The sequence below is a fragment of the Acanthopagrus latus genome, chromosome 4 (genome assembly GCF_904848185.1).
Source record: "Acanthopagrus latus isolate v.2019 chromosome 4, fAcaLat1.1, whole genome shotgun sequence".
Classification (NCBI taxonomy): Eukaryota; Metazoa; Chordata; class Actinopteri; order Spariformes; family Sparidae; genus Acanthopagrus; species Acanthopagrus latus.
Window position 1 is genome coordinate 33,658,194 of NC_051042.1, and position 17,181 is coordinate 33,675,374.

Genomic DNA, 17,181 nt, shown 5'->3' on the forward strand with positions numbered 1-17,181 from the left:
GGAAAAATACAGCAAGAGGCAACAGATTCAAACGTAGTGACTCAGATGCAGAAAAGCCTGCAGTCTAATCATCATTCATTGCTCAGACCTGCATAATCACACACACACACACTTTAAACAGCCTGCGTGTGTGTTTAAATCAATAAGATGCTGTCTTTAGAGAGCGAGGCACTGCTGTGCCAGGAAAAAAGGCAGCAGGTGATAATAACAAAGGATTATATGAGTCATGCTCTGCCTCCAGCACTCAAATACCGAGAGGAGCCGGGGAGATGGAGAGACGGCGCAGTGTAACAACGGTACTCAATTTGTTGACTTCACTGATGACTTCCTTCCTGAGTCATGTCTGCCTTTGTTGATTCTCAATAGATCATAATGAGCCCACAAATAATGGTTTGTTGTGGAGGAACACACACACACACACACACTGAAATCAATGAGCGCAAACTCTCTGCTCTCCGATACCGAACATCATCCGACATCTACTTACTGTATAAAAGCCCAGGTTCCTGAGCAGCGTCTTCATGAGGATCTCAGCCAGGTGGGTGTCAGGGTGGCCTGCTGTGGCGCTGTATGTGGGGTCTGGAGTTGCTGTGAAGGCCGGACCAGAAGGAAGCACCTCGGGGCCGTCAGCAGGAGAGCTGTAACCCAGGAGCGAGGCCACGTGGGTGTGGTCCTGCAGGCTGGTCAGGATGATGTCGAGCTGCATCCTCTGTGGCACAAACACGCACATTTTGACAAAGCTGCTGAGCAGACCTGAAAGATTACTCTTTAACAGAACCAAACAAACTGCAGGTTCATAATAAGTGTAATCCAGATCAGTCAAACAGGGGTTTGTTTCATATAGAGACCAGTAATCCAGGAAAAAACGACGATGTCCAGGCAGTTGACACGTTTGGCCAACGAGAAAAGTTGGCCTCAGCCGGGGTCAAAAAAGACTTGAGTAATGACGGAATACACTCCTGAGATTAAATGGTTTTAATGCTGAATTACCTGCACATGCACAAATGTTTCATTAGATGAACAGCATAAAATCCTGTTAAAGGAATAATTTGAACAAGACCGATTTGACTCTTACCTGTCAGTCCTTTAATTATCAATATCAATATACAGCCTGTTGCTAGTTAACTTAACTAGAAAGAGCAAAGCTAACCTTGCTTTATTTTTTGTTAAGATAAAACAAACAAGACAGAACATGTTAATTTACCTTTGGGGTACGATATTATATCGTTACCATAATCTGAGACCAAGTATCATCTTAGATTCTGGATATGATATTATAAGTTATAAGCATATAACTGACCAGACTTATTCACCCAGTCCTATTATAGACAGAGGAAAGCTGGCTGTTTCCAGGCTTTATGCTAAGCTAAACTAATCAGCTGCTAACTTCATTATTACCGTACAGACATGAGAGAGCTAACGACCTTCTCATCGGACTCCTGGTAAAAAAAACACAAATACTGTATTTTCCAAAATGTCAAACTATTCCAAATCAAAATTCAAATCACGTTGAGGAAAGTAAACGTGTATTAATCTTTCTGAATCTGAAACTGCCATTTTTACTCAAGGATCACCATCTGTTGTATTGATTTGGACTCCTGCTCTCTACAACCTTTATGTGAAAGCCTGGAAGATTTAACATTAGAAACAGTTCCTGGAAGCAACTGCTTCCATTGTTGAGGTCAGTGGAATCGTCTGAGCCAAGCAGGCATTAACACTGGGAACACAAAGTCCCATACACACTGATTGATTGTTGAAATGCATATTGGAAAGACTGCTCAAATCATTGTGGCTGTAAGAGACCACATAAACAGCCTTTAACTCCATCCACACAACCAATGAACCAAAATGACCCCATTAACCAAGAAGCACCCGGTAAAAAAGATGCATTCATCTGCCTTCACTGACCAAACCTACTTTCAAAACCTGTCAGCATACAGCTGCAACAAACGTGGCATTAGTTAATGTATACACACCTCAGGTATACTGATTCATATCAGTGGTGACCTAAACTTAGTGGCTAACAAAGAGATTAATAGGAAAAGAAAAAAACTACGCCTACGCACAAGTTTAAAAAAAGGGACGCTTCAATTCACCATTGTTAATGTGCATCCAGTTTACTGTTCAGTTCCGGCTGGTTGTTACAGGTAGAAGAGTGTTCAGACCTGTGTGTAAGGTGGCAGAGGGTACCTGTCCTTTGGAGAGACTCTCCCATCTGTCAGGGCCCTGAGGCAGCAAGGAGTGAAGCAGCTCCATCCTCTCTCTCAGTGGAGGCAGCAGCATGGTCGCCCCCACAGACAGAGTCTCGATCACCGCCTGATGGGACAAACACACGCCCACATATTGTCACTGCCTCAGGTGATGTAACAGATCCAGGACTTGTTGACAATTAAAGAAATGACTGCCTTCATTTCCTTTATGCTAATGAAAAACAGAGCAGTGTTTTTTTAAGGCGACATAAAATGAAAAGCGAAAGACATGAAAAAATGTTCCACGGTGATTCATACAGACAACGAGTGATGACTCACACTTTGATTATCTATTCAAAGGATATTTGTAAGAAAATGATGATCATGGTTTGGAGACAGTGTGAATTCACAGAGGAGTGTGTGATATGCTGGACTCGTTCTACGTCTTTGCCAGTTAGGAGTCCTACAGTGTTCTTTTGGTGCTTTCCTGTATCATATCATTGTGAACTGAATATATCTAGATTTTAGATTAGACCGAATAATTCAATGTTAAAGCAGCTACAATGATATTGCTCTCGCTAGCTTGTGCGTTTGTTTGTAAGCTTGTTTTTCACGACTATTTTTCTTTTTTAACAGTTTGCTGGAGTCATGGTGATGAAGTCATGTATCCATTTGTGGCTGTGAGATCAATAACTGTGACGATGACGGTTGCCTGGTAACAGTAAATTGTTGAGAGAACGACACTTATCAACATCCCCGAGTAAAAATAATGATTATGCAGGGAATCAGTGAGACACATTAGCTGTATTGAAAGCGGCCATCTTGTCACTGATGATCTCATTTGCTTATGTGGGTCATATACAGGCATCATCATTCAAATGAGACTGCTTCATTACAAGTAAGATCCTCCTCGAAGTATTCGTGTCAGCCTCATTTATGTTTCAGTTTAAGTGAGACATTTGAAGTTCATCAACTTCTTTCTCACCTCCTGAATCTCATCAGGCACGGACGAGTCCATCAGTCTGAAGAGGAGGTTCCTCAGAGGCCTGGCCTGCCGACCTAAGATACTGGTGGCTACGCCCCCAGCCAAAGCCAGTGCCAGATGATTGGACAAAAGCCGAAGGCACAGCTTGAGGAAATTATGATGCTCCCTGCAAATACATACAGATTTATAAAATGGCACCAATTTCCTGGCATAACAAAATCTACAACAAGCACATTCTTTGTAATTCTCCCTCCTCTTACGTCTCTGTCATGCTGATTTACATAGATGTAACTAACAGTGAGGGTGGCTTGCAGACAGGAGTGTACTTACCTGGATGAGGGAAACGGGAGAGGAGGAACTTCACTGTTGATGCCGTCACAGTAGCGCTCAAGGAAGGAGCGTAGGTGGGAGAAGGTGCTCTCTTCTAGGTCGACACAGTAGGGCCTGTGCCAAGCCACCACTTGCCTAAAGAGCCACAGTGAGTAAATATTAACAAGTGCTTGAGTGCAAGGATGAATAAATATTTATCACTGAATTAATCTTTTGAGGGTCATAAAATCGCTAATACAAGACTCAGATTAAAAAAAGAGTGGTTGGCCTTTGAGCAGCAGAACCGGCAATATATTAAGACTCTTTAGGCCTCAGTATTGGCTAACCACGGCTAGCACCGGCAAGAAAGTGTGGAGATGTTTAGTAAGCTCAAACCGAGATAACCCTGGTGACATCATTTTTACTTTGGAAAGCTCCATGTAGGGCCACAGAGGACGTTATACAACTGTTACAACAGGCTCCTCAAGACAAGTAAACTTTAAAACGTCACGTATTAAGTCAATGAAATGCCCTGAAACCACATCAACTCTCACATGAATGCAATGAGTAATTTTATTATTTGATCTGGTGTTGCAGAATGAAAAATAAATGTGTGTCTATGTTGTAACTGAAAGCAGTTTGACTCTGAGAGACCTCTGTAGTCACTGAGTAACACAGAAGGGATACACTGCTGTACAATGACCTTTGACTTATGTTACGAAATCAGCGTCAAGCAGCGAAGCCCATGGGAGTTGTGACATCAGCCCCTACCTTCACCCTCCCTCCCAACTCTGTGAATTTATCTTTATTATCAACGTTCCCTTCAGTCGTGTCGGTGTATTCACTGTGATGGTGGCTGACCTGTCTCTGGGCAGGGCTGTCCACGCCAGGCTGTGGGACGTCCCGGCTGAGATCTGCTGGATAGCGACTCCGTCCAGGCCCACCACCTTCTTGGGCTTGGTGATCGGCCCTGTCGAGTTCCCCTGGCCACACTGGCCCATGGAGTTGTTGCCCCATGCATACACTTCATTGTCTAGATGTTGGTTTGAGTATGAAAAAAAAGCAAGAAAATATTTGTTATGCTGAAACTACACTGAATAATAATGACCTAGAATCGGTGCTGCACTGAGCTGTAAAATGACCTAATTTTATGACAAGCCTGAGATAAGAATTAGCTTAAACGAATTTGCTCTACATATTTGCTATTACATCATGCTCCTTGCAACAGGTTTAACAAACACAAAATCTAACCTTGTCTCTCGTGACTATCAGTGGATTTAGTGTGTATCTAGCAGAGTATTGATCCCTGACAGCATGCAAATGTGTTTTAGTCAATGCAGCATTGGTCGTTTATTATCAACCACCTACAGACGAGCTTGAAAAGGAAAGAGACACCTACCATGCGATAAGGCCAGGCAGTGGCTGTCCCCTATGGAGATGTCCACCACCCTGGTGGTAGCCAGCTCCTCGATCAGTTTGGGTCTGAGCGCTGTGGCCTCAGAAGAACCACACCCCAGGCAAGCACCACAGCCCCACGCATATACCTAAGAACAACAGACACGAATCAACATGAGCAGGCGTTTTCATTTTTACAAAACTATCCTGATGAGGAAACAGTGAGACTGTATCTTGGAGGCAAAGCAGTGAAAGACGAGCTTTGTTACGCAAGTCTTGACCTTAAAATACATCACTGTCATCGTCCAAACAGCTGTCGGTAAGAATGCACAAACAGCTCTATGAAACTCCATCATTGGAAAAAAAAAATCTAAAGAAATTCAAGGCTCCACTTTTTCTCAACAAACCACAGCTTTCACATGATGTCTCACCTGTCCAGTCGAGGTTAAGGCAAGTGACGACTGGCTTCCTGCGCACACTTTCCTGATGAACATCCCTTGCAGGGCTTCCACTACCTTTGGCTTGTAGACCCGATTGGTATCACCGTGACCTAGTTTTCCTGCAGGACAACACATATTTCTTCTTTAGACTACTAAATTATACGTTACAGACTTAACTGTGATCTGAAACATTTGAAAAAGAAATTTAACGACTTGTGAAAGGTTTACAAACCGTTGTCTCCTCCTCCAAAAGACCACACTGTGCGTCCATCCTTTGAAAGTGCAATTGTATGGGAGCTACCACATGACACCTCTCCCACATTGCTGATGTCTTTAACCAGGGTAGGAATGTTTCGACTGTTGCTGTCACCGTGACCTGCAATCCAAACGATAAAAACATCAGGCTGTGTACATAATCCTCCATAAGGAGTTTTATCTTATCAGAATCAAGGTCTGAATGAGCAATATGGATCATGTAGATGTGACGCTTATAAAACACACAGACTCCTTGTTGTCTTCAGTGTGTGAACCTGCTCATCAGAGACGTCTGTCAGTTTACACCACAGTTCAAAAAACAAGAGTTGAAACTTGTTGACTCATTAAGAAGATCTAAACATTTGTCACGGTCTATCCACATATAACCGCCTCCAACGACTTTACAACGGACTTGCCTTGTTTGTACAACACGTTGCCTCAAACTGGCTCTACAAGACAGCAGATGTTAAGTTCACCTAAGGATGGAGCGTGTCTGACGTCTAATACAAACGGTACGAGAGAGGTCCCCGATTATAAGGACACAGGATTACAAAGAACATTTCGCCCGTGGCAGGAGGGAAGATGAACACTTTCCACATAATTCCCCTGAGGCCTGTTTCTGCAAACAAGGTCAATTATGACTCTTTCTATTGAGATTTTTGATCTGATGATATGATTTATATCATTAAAACTTTCCTCAAGCTGCCGAAAGCAATGTAAAAATCTGTGACAGCATCACAATTTAACCACTGAAGTGCATAAATGCTCATTTATTTCCAGGTTTTAGGACTTTTTGCTCTGCTCTCATTGGACAGAAAAGATCACATCTTTTAAACCCTTCTATTATACATCTATGGCCAGTATGTAACATTTCATTACGCAATATCCTTGTATTACAGGGTGAAGGAAAGTATGATTCAGGGTGAGCTCTGGAGAAGGTAACACATACTGTAAAAGGACAAAGATGTCAGGCTGAATCAAAACCCCACTGACTGACTGACAGCTACCAGGAACTAAGTAAAAGCAGGCAGCAACGAAGGCTCCTCAGTTGTGTTATCGGTGTGAGCTTGTATTTCTCAAAAATGTGCTTCTGTAAACAGTGTACTGTACATCACACTGAAAATTTAAATGTGCTGCAGAGTTTCTCTTGAGATTTAACCTCAAAAATGAGCAGACCTCTTTTTGTGGGATGTTTTGTCCCAAGAACATCCCCTCATGTTTTCTAAAACCATAAATATCCCATAACAAGTTCAGCAACTTACCCAATCGTCCAAAATCTCCTTCCCCCCATGTGTATAGCTCTCCATCCTCGCTGACTGCAGCACTGTGTCTGTAGCCAGCAGACACACAAACCACCACCTGACACCAAACAAGAGCCACACACATTGTCACACTTTATTAAAGCCAGTAAACGCACAAGCAAAAATACATCTACTGAGTCTGTCATCAGAGACACCTGCTAAAAGACTGCAGTCTACCAGTAGTGAAATTACCATTACACCATTAAAGGTTCTGGTGCTAAATCACGGTGTGAAGAGGTCAAAAAGGTGGTCATACTTCTACTTCTAATTCAATACTGGCGCAAAATAATAAAAAACTGGAATGTGCATCATGTCATTAAAATACCGTGTGTGAAGTTGTGCTCGGATGCTGGGTGAAACCTCACCTTCCCCTGAAGTGGGCCCTGGATAAGTTTAGGGTACTTCTGTGTTGAGCTGTTCCCGTGACCCAGTTTGCCATAATCACCATCACCCCAGCTGAACACCTCACCCTCCGTAGTGAAGGCCAGCGTGTGTCCGTCGGAGCCCTTGGATGACGACACCTTCTTGATGGCACGGTGGGGTTCGAAGGTCAGCTTCTTGAGGGTCGACTGGTTGTTAGAGTCCCCGAGGCCCAACCGGCCATAGCTGCCCTTCCCGCAGGCCCGAACTGAGCCGTCGGAAGAGATTACAAAAGTGCAGTACTGACCTGCTTCAATCTGCAGAGACAAGAAGGAGAAGATGTGTGTACACACAAAGACTGCAGGCTGACTCAGCATTCTTACACAATCACCTTACTGTCACTGAGCGATTGACTGAGACCAATGAGCAAAACACTACGGAGTGGTCCGACTGTACATCATAAGACAAGAAGACATATCATCAGCTATAGATACAGCTCACACAAAACTAAAACCTCAGTCATTATCTCCCTCCATGCTGAGGGAAAGTAAAGGTGAAGTTTCATAGTCCACACAACATTTCTGGAGCTTCACAGGAAAACAAGCTGCAATTGTGATCTTGGATTTCAGGGCTTCAAAGACTTGGATCACAACAGATGAGCCGTATGAAGCCATTTTATATATTTATCTTAAGTTGTTTTCTTACTTTTAAAACACGTGCCCAGCTCCATCAGTTGTATAAGAGGAAGCTGCAACAATGTTTTGCTGTGAAGCTCCAGAAATATTTAGCTTTGTGTGGTTGAGTAAATAATGAATGGATGAATTTCATTTTTGAGTGAACTTATCCATTCATCCTCTCAATTTCCACATATTTCTTGTGATTTTTCCATTTTATTCATGGCATCAACACTTTGGGGTAAAATTATCTTGTGCAACTTCTCTTAACAAAAATGCTCCAATGTCAAAACACACATGAATCACCAAGGCTTCCTGGTATCGTGTAAAGAAATGAAGTGCATATACAGTAAGAACAAAAGCTTGCATTCACAGTTTATAACTGTTATCTTCATGAAGGAGTTTCCTTTCACTCCCAACAAAATAAGAGGAGACACTGTAGGAGAGGAAGACATCTTGATATTCTCTGTCTCAGGATATCTCAGTCTAACAAAAACAGCATGTCATATGCTTTGACCTACAGCTGTGATTTCCCTGAGGGAGAACCAGTGAAATCTGCATTTGAATGCATTATCACCGTGTCTTCATGTCTTCAACAACCCTCTTTGATACTAATCAGGACAGTTCAGGCCTTGAGGTCAATAACACTCTCACAACAGCTTCTCTACTTCTACTAAAGAGCACAGGATGTTTCTTCTCTCCACATGTGCAGGCAAATGGCTCTGCAGCAGATGTTTCTCTTCTCTCTTACTGTCTGTGCATCGGCGAAGCTGGCGGCCAGCTTGGGCTGCAGGATCTTCTCTTGTGTCCCCTCCACGAGCTGGTGGCTGCTGTTGCTGCCCCACACGTAAACCTCACAGGTTTCAGACACCACGGGGGCCTCCCCGGTCTGAATGCTGTCTGGACTGACACAAGTGCGAGAGTAGTCTGACGCCATCCGACATACCTGGAAGAAAAGGACGGTCGAGACATGCTTACTCTCTTTGGAATAATCATTCGTGTCTGATGTTTTTTCCATAAAAAGACGGATTACCGGTCTTAAAATTACTTCTACTCATTATCCTCCCAAGGTAACAATTACATTTTTAGTGGAAGGTGACTTTGAGGAAATTCATTTCATTTGGAAAGTTTCCCCTTTAGGTGACAGGTAGCTTTTTCAATATTTCCTTTCTTACTTGATATTTTATTTTAGTTACAAGAGTGACAGCTGTATGACAGCATTGCTTCAGGATGTGAAGGAATAAAACCAGCATATTGACATTTTATATACATTCACTGTAATGAATTATAAAATTACAACAGGTAATTTTCTTACTTCTTCAAACAGACAGAGTGCTGCTTCATACAATGAGCACAGGCCGTCAGAGGTCCGCGTGGGTTCTCTCCACTGGCTGCGATCTGCTGACGAGCCCTGAGAGGAAAACATAAACATCTCAGTGCTAAAACCAGACATGGCTTCGAACCAATACAAGTAAAAACATGACACGTGGGGATTTTTTGTATCAAAAAATTTGAATAGAAGGAGCATAGCATTTTTATGTACATTCGACAGCTCAGAGAAATATAAGTTGTTTTCTCTGCCACTGCTGTTAATGTTTACTTACCAAAGAGCGTCTCATCTGCATGAGGATGTTCATGAAACAATCGTAGCCAATGAGCCCCTCCTGGTTCTGTAGCACCTTATTCTCCTCCATCGTGCTGACCACAGCTGATGCAGCCAAGGCCATCTCAATCCACTCCAGCAGGTAGCGCAGGGAGCCCCTCTGAGACGCCAGCCCTAGCAGAAGCTCGGAGGCAAGCCGACGCCCTAAGATATCTGCCCCAGAGTTTGGCATGGTCACTCCCTTCAGGAAAGTGGTGACCTGGGACAGGCAGTCCAGGCCCATCGGTGGGATCTTGCTCTCGTTGGCCAGAGAGAGGGGCGGCAGGGAGCTGACCACATCAATGGCTGTGTGAATTACATCATTACACAAGTTTATGTTGCCCCCGGGACCTCCACCAGGGCCCGGTGGAGGAGGCATCATCCAGCTCTGTCGCAGCAGAGCGAACAGAAGGCTGAGGCCTGTGCGAACGCCCATCTCAATGAGGGCGTCAGTGCTGGAGCGCGGCCGCTCGCTGACAGAGTGCAGATCCGCTGAGCCCGAGTTGTTCTCTGGAGAGTGCTGCTGCTGCTTGACCTTCCCTTTATCGTGGTACTTGTTGGAAAGCGCGTAGAAGATGCGCTGCAGCACCAGCACGCGTTTCCGCAGAGCAGCAGCGAAGGGTGAGTCGGAGCAGACCATCTTGGCCAAAGCCAACTGGCTGCTGAGGAGAGCATCCAGGTAGTGCTCCTGCTCATCGCTGGACAGGGATTCACGCTCGAAGTCTGGAAGTTGGGGGCCCTTCAGACACAGCACCTGCTGGGGCAGCAGCACAGCCTCTTTGTTGGCCAGCAGCTTTGAGTAGAGTACTGACACTCCCTCCCGTGTGGCTATCGACTCGCTGTCCTCTGTGATCCATGAGCTGTTGAGGTGCTCCAGCCATTTCAGTTTCACCGGGGGGATCATTAAAGCCATTGCATGTCACTCTGGAGCCATCAGTCCTGAAAACATTGAGTCAACATCATACACAAGGTTAATATCAAGCCTGTGTAAAGTAAAGAAAAAATGTTCATGAAGATTCTCAGTCAACTACGATATAGCACTTAGAATTTACCCTAAAATGTTCACATGTGCCATTGATGCAGACGAGGTAATAAAGGTAATTATGACCCATTAAATATATAGTCCAGGTCATCTACATGAACAGGGTTGTCTGCTGACTGAATAACTTGTGGTTTTAATATTACGTATGGGGACTTAACATGTGGTTAGGCTCATAATTTATTCAGGTTGGTCTTCCTTGAAGATCCCTGCTCGAGTCTGTACCGTACATAAACCAGGACAATTTTATCATCATCTTTTAAATGTATATTGATTATGTTGCTGTGGTTTGCTTGCATTCACAATCTACAGATATATACATGCACTGAACTGAAACTCGACCGTGACCAAGGGCAATTTCACCGACGTGAAATTTGATTTATTTCATGTAGGAGCAATTCTGTAAAGTGCTTAGTCATGCTTTGTTTATTCCAGAATACACGGCAGCAGCGAGGGGTCTAAGAGCAATGACTGCACAGGGAATAACGACTATAAAGAGGGTTAGACTTCTAAATTTTACACTGACTTGCTCCTTTTAAACCTGCAATATTATTGTCTCAGTTTGACCCATTTTTATCTTTTCAGAAGAATAAACACACAATTAACATTTCTGTAACTACATGAAATACTGAAAATAATCATTTTCTCATCATTTAGTATCATGAACAACAAACTGAATTTTATCGAATTAGCTATTAGTGATGATGATTCTGCTCATCAACTGGATCTGATAGATCCCATCTATGATTGTGTCGAGTATGATGAGAAACAAAAAAATAAATAAATCCTGCTATGCTTTTTGCTGTTTCAGTTTCATGCTAATATCTTAAACCAAGTGCTGGTTCTTGTTCCTGCCTCTACAGGCCGACATCGGCATCCAGACATGAGTGATCCTCGGACCACTGCTGCCTCGACTCTGTGTCCACTGTAAAAAGCAGAACACTCTACACCAGCTCTGGTTTTTGAAAATGGGAATCATAAACAGTTCCTTGTTCTAGACCAGCAAACTGCTAGTGGTTTGTCACGTTACATCACATGATTTCACTACTGTCATTACTGAAGTTAAGTGGTTCTTTCTAGGACCAACTCCAGTCGACCATATTGTAAACACAACACACGTGACGTTTGCATAACAGGTCAGAGAAGTTACTGGTTACCTAAAGAATCATTACCAGAAAAAAAAAGCCGCATTTTAACAGAAGTAAAATGCGACACCAGCTGAAGTCAAGCACACTGCTTCTGCTGCCAGATAAGTTAAGTGTGTGTTGTGGGTCAAAATAAAGGGCAACAATCCCTCCACATTTATATAAAAACACACTGACTGGCATTCTCATGGCGGCGAAATTGAGTTTACTGATTATCAGCAATGACGAGGTGTAGGTCAAACTGCTGTATGTGTGTTTTGGGGCCAGCAGATATGCAGCTGATAGGAGAGGTTAGGAGGTTTTACTCTGCATTACTGACAGCTGCTTCAAATATCAGTCCTCATCACGTACTGTATGTCCATTAGGGTTGAACTCTCCAGAACTATAGAACTTAATCGACACCTCCTTAGGGTGGAGTCAACAATGGATTGGATTTGTATGGCACTTTTCAAGACACTCAAAGCGCTCTGACAGGATTCCAGGTTCCACTCATTCACACACAGTCATACCAGTGGTGGTAAACTATGATAGAAGCCACAGCTGCCCTGGAGCGGACTGAGGGAAGCGTGGCTGCCATTCAGCGCCTACGGCTCCTCCGACCACCACCTCAAACATACAGCAGTCAGACACATTCACACCAGGCAGGATGGGTGAAGTGTCTTGCCCAAGGACACAACGCCCGCGACACAAGTGGCAAGGGCGGGGATCAACAACAACTAAACATTAAAGATTAACTGCAGGGTTTATGCGACCAATCAAAGATCAGATCTCTTACAGATCTCTTGTAGTTACAGTGTACAGCAACCTATCAAATCATTGCTGGAAGAAAACACCATCCAGACCAGAGGTGTGGAAACGTCTCGATTGGAAGATGCGTCATGATACAGAAGTGGAGGATTCTGCATTGATGCAGAGACAGAGTATAATCCAGAGTCTGCAGCTGATGCTGATTTATGAGTGTCTGGACTCAGCTGGATAATAAAGTTGGGAGGCAGAGATCAACCGCAAGTGATGAAAAAAAAACTCAGAGTATCTTTTAAAACGGACATCTCGGGCACGTGTCAGATGTTAGAAATTTGCTGGGAAGCACGAACTGGACGAGACTTCTGCCTTGTTGGCCATTTTCACCTGAAGCCCACGTCTGCAGCCATAGATAATAACTGTTACAGCCCAGCAACTATCAAACTTGTACACGTGAACCTGAATAACTACAGATAAACTGCATATATATGTGTGTGTGTATGTGTCTGATCAAGAGTGATTGTGATTGGTGGTTGGTTGTGCATGAAGAGCATACATGAAACCCTCAAGCATCAAAGTTGCATCATTCATTTAAGAGCCATTAAAGTATGTAAGGATTGGCAAACAAACAAGGCGCAGCTTATCTCCAGAGTAGCTGCTAACTGCTGCTAACTGTAACCACCGATAGCTAACAAGCTCGGTTAACCCTGCAGCTAGTGGTTGTGTTGGCTGACTCTGCCCAGACCTGGAGCTCGGAGCTCTGGGCGATTGTTGGTGCTGTTTGCTGCCTGACAATCACCTCTTGAGGTAGAGTGTGGCTAAGGGCTAGCTGATCAGTAGATCAAATCCCTGCAACACAAAACAAACTGACTTCAATGCAAACTCTGCTCCTGAATCAAGCAGCAAAAAAGTAGCAGCATGATGCATTTGAGTTAATTTGCCTGACTCGACATTGCTGGCGCGCACTGCGTTGATGACACTGTAACGATATATTGTGCAGCCCTGCTTACAATATTGTTATTACAGCTTTTTGTGCTAATAAGAGACTCAATAAGCTACGTTGAATTCTACAGCTGAGCACAGCATGCTTTTTTTCACATTGTAGATTTGATTGGGGGCAAAAAAAATGGCTGGAAATTCTAATGGCAAACAAAACAGAAGGGTTATTTTTGATCTCCACACTGTTGCCAAACCACACAAGTGCAAACACAAAGTCTACTGCGAGCGTTGCCCGACAAATCCAGGATGGTCATGTCAGGGGAACATGGAGAATTCATCCACATGTAAGGCCTGTGTGTGAACTACAGACGTACTTCTCTGGCTGATGTGAGAATGCTGCAGCAGACCAGTGTACCCTGTGTATCCCATGCATTTGATCAAAATCATGTTTCCTGAAGCTGTGGTTTCTTCTAAGAGACTTTTGAATTATTCACTTCATCCTGAGCTGTGTTAACTAAACAAATATCTTGTCTATCACTATCAGCCTGTGCTTTGGTCCTGTTGGTCCACTCCTTTTTCTTTGCCCCAGGTTACTGTGAAGGTGAGTGACTTTATTTTACAAGACACTCCCTCACTGTGTTGTCAGTCACACCAATTACTCTACAGGGTTCAGAAAGTGGAGATGTTCAGATGTGACTACAGAATGATTATAAGCAGTTAGCACCTTTCTAGCTAACCGGAGAAGTAAATCTGCAGCATCGGCCCCCCCATGCTAACAGTGGTTTGATACTGGCTCTAGCTGAGGTGGATAGCACTCAGCTAACCTGTAGACAGCCTGTGTCATGACACAACTGGCCTGACAGACAGCAGGAAGCTTTGCTAACGAGCTTGTTGTGTCAGATCTGAAAGGCGGTTTTCCTGTGATGATAATCAACCAGCAGCTAACAGCCTCCAAATCACTGATATTACACGAGACTGGAGAGACGAAAAAACATCTAAGATTTTTAGCATTACACACATAAGTACCGTTACCAGTGTCTAAACAAGCTCTTGTAGGAAGCTGAAACTGTGATGTTAAATGTTGTACGGTGGGCGGTTTGTTTTGGAACGAGCCACAAAGACGGCTGTCAACTGACGCTACTGTTTACGTTAGCTAACGTTAGCAGAGTTTCCTCACGTCACTCAGCTAGCAAAGCGTTCAAAAAAATACCTAAACACGGACATAACACACTGAAGTGCAGGCACGACAGGGAGATAACATGGAGGTTAAGTAGTCCAGACCAGAATACATACCTGTCCAAAAGGCTCAACTCCATAAAGCGTGAGCTATTTTGGCCAGTATTAGGTTGGCTTATCTGCTGTATCATAGCGGCAGGCAGGTTAGCTTGCTAGCTGCACTTTCTAACGTTAGCAGGAATTTTAAAAAAAAGAAGAAGAAGCTCGCTCACCAGTAACTGTCAGGGGCCTCCTCTTCTCCGCGATGCGCTTAGACAGGAGCCGAACTGTGCTTCATTGCATGAACACGAACTGTTCGGTTGATATCGATAACGTTACTGTGAAAGGAGACAGAGCCATGCATGGATTTCCATGCCTCCGCCCGCCTCTCCTGTACCTTCCACTGCGATTAGCTCCGGTCCGCTCAGCCAGTCCCAGCCCCTCTCTGAGCCCCAGCCCAGGGCGGTGACGTCGGGACCTGCCTGCCTGCCTGCCTGCCTGTCTGCCTGCCTGCCTGTCTGTCTGCCTGCCTGTTCTTTTCTGTCTGTGTCCAGCCTGTCTATCTGCACACACCTCCCTACATGCTGTATATGTTCACAGCACAGAGTCAACAGCAGCTCGCCCTCTCTGTCATTCACACCCACAGAGACAAAGGAGTCACACTGACATGTTATTTATCATAAACCGCATATATTATAAATGCCATCACATTTAATATATGCTTTATCTAAGTGTGAATAAAGGAGACATTTATATTTCTATAGTTACCACAATAAAGATATTTATATAAGAATTAATTAAAGGTGCATTACGTAGGTTTTAAATATATATTTAGAATAATGATGAGGTAATATTCATTCATTCATATCTGATCTGTTTCCATGAGTTAATAAACAAAGAACAGAACACACAGAACACTGTGTGAAGCTAGAGAGGTGGCAGGGTCCGCCACATGTAAACAAAGTAAAACAGTATAAACTGTGTTGTCAGTTTGTTTATTCAGTCATGAAAACAAAGAGTTTGTTTACTCAGTTTGTTTAGACAGAGGAAAACAACACAACGTCTGTGTATCAGGTGTTAATGTACATTTAACAATGTTCGTATGGAGCACAGACACTGGAAGCAGTGTTCCCAGGTGGCAGGTATGTGGCGGACTCTGCCACCTGTCCAGCGTGTGAACACATGCTAGACAGGTGGCAGGGTCCGCCACATACCTGTTACCTGTTACCTGTCTTGTGTGTGAACAGTGTTCTGGGACCTTGTTTATTCACTGATGGAAATTTGTTTTATTACCTCATAAATATTGTTAATATTAAAACTCTGATTTGAATTTCCTCTCTAGAACTACAAACTGCCCCTTTAATAACACACGTCTGATGACATCGTGTGAATAATCCAGCGCAGATGTTTGAAGATCTTTTTGTTTAGGACTTCATCTGTTTGTCTCTTCACTCCTAACAAATAAAAGACACAAAAACACAGTAAATGAAGGTAAATATAGATGTGAGTGCCGTTTAATTTCTGTAGATATTGTAATAATATCGTTATTGTGAATTTGTGTTTCTATTCACTCATACAAAACTACATAATGCCCATTTAAATTATAACATATAAACTAATTTGTTTTATATTCATTGTTGTAAATCATGATGTTGAAGTGGGAGTCACTCTGCGGCGATGTCATGTGATGTCACGTGGCGTCTTAAGTGGTTCTGTGGTTATCTGGACGCAGCAGACCCGCTCCAGCCCGGCCTCGCTTCCACTTCCTGCTTTATCTCACGCACAGAGCCTGTTAGCTGTGGGGTTAAAGCAGCTGTCTCTGGAGGACAGGCGGACAGACAGACGTGTAGGACAGTAAAACAAACGCTCCCAGCCACACCTGAACAGCTGACACATGTCGACACCTTCATCCTTAAACCTCTTGTCCTCCAGCATCCTTTAAAAATTTAAAAATCTAATTCAATCTAATTTAAAAAGTGTGTTTACAGTTCTTAGAGAGTTTTACTGCACATGTGAAAAAAGTAGCATAAAGTCTTTTGTGGCTGCAGGTAGTCTGATAAACCGTCTCAAGTGATGTCACTCAGTGGCACAGATGCATTATGGGTAATGCAGGCAACCAGGTTTTACAAAAAGGAAGAGGAATGAGTGGAATAAAAAAGGTGATATTGCTGATCGTTCTGTATCGATTTGGATCAAATATTTTTTTTAGAGTCAGCACCGGACTGCTTTTCAGCAACAGCATTTACATTACCCACGATGCAACTTAGCCACCGAGTGACATCACTGGAGGCAGTTTATTAGATACAAGAAATAACTTACTGGACCTTTAAGCCTGAAACTGATTACAATTGATCTAATGTTGTTTCAGATTTTACAGTACAGCTTCAGATCTTTGATTACAAGAACAAGAAAACTATTTACAGTTATTTTACTCTTTGATAAATAGACTTCAGTCAGCTACAAAGTGAGGACTTTCCTTCATTACAAGTTAGGATGTCAACATTCACTAATCCTCCGTAAACAGCCTTGATGTTTGTTGGATCTTTCTTCAT

At 43.3% G+C, this 17,181-nt stretch overlaps 1 protein-coding gene across 8 annotated transcripts in view; it reads right to left on the reverse strand.

Moving 5' to 3' along the window:
- The window catches only part of herc1 (HECT and RLD domain containing E3 ubiquitin protein ligase family member 1), a 57,157-nt gene extending 41,944 nt beyond the window's left edge, over positions 1–15,213 (reverse strand). For 5 of the 8 annotated variants that reach the window (XM_037095964.1, XM_037095959.1, XM_037095963.1 and 2 more), the window contains exons 1-13: positions 9,513–10,463; positions 9,224–9,319; positions 8,660–8,854; positions 7,240–7,551; positions 6,836–6,932; positions 5,551–5,694; positions 5,310–5,437; positions 4,883–5,027; positions 4,345–4,516; positions 3,505–3,639; positions 3,175–3,340; positions 2,191–2,316; positions 488–709 (exon numbers count right to left, since the gene is read on the reverse strand). In XM_037095964.1, coding sequence (XP_036951859.1) covers positions 488–709; positions 2,191–2,316; positions 3,175–3,340; positions 3,505–3,639; positions 4,345–4,516; positions 4,883–5,027; positions 5,310–5,437; positions 5,551–5,694; positions 6,836–6,932; positions 7,240–7,551; positions 8,660–8,854; positions 9,224–9,319; positions 9,513–10,463 — 2,889 coding nt within the window. Of the gene's footprint in view, positions 1–487; positions 710–2,190; positions 2,317–3,174; positions 3,341–3,504; positions 3,640–4,344; positions 4,517–4,882; positions 5,028–5,309; positions 5,438–5,550; positions 5,695–6,835; positions 6,933–7,239; positions 7,552–8,659; positions 8,855–9,223; positions 9,320–9,512; positions 10,490–13,220; positions 13,242–14,707; positions 14,828–14,862 lie in introns of those variants that run through there. The other 3 variants (XM_037095956.1, XM_037095957.1, XM_037095958.1) reach the window with 3 other exon arrangements.
- Positions 15,214–17,181: the final 1,968 nt, after the last annotated feature.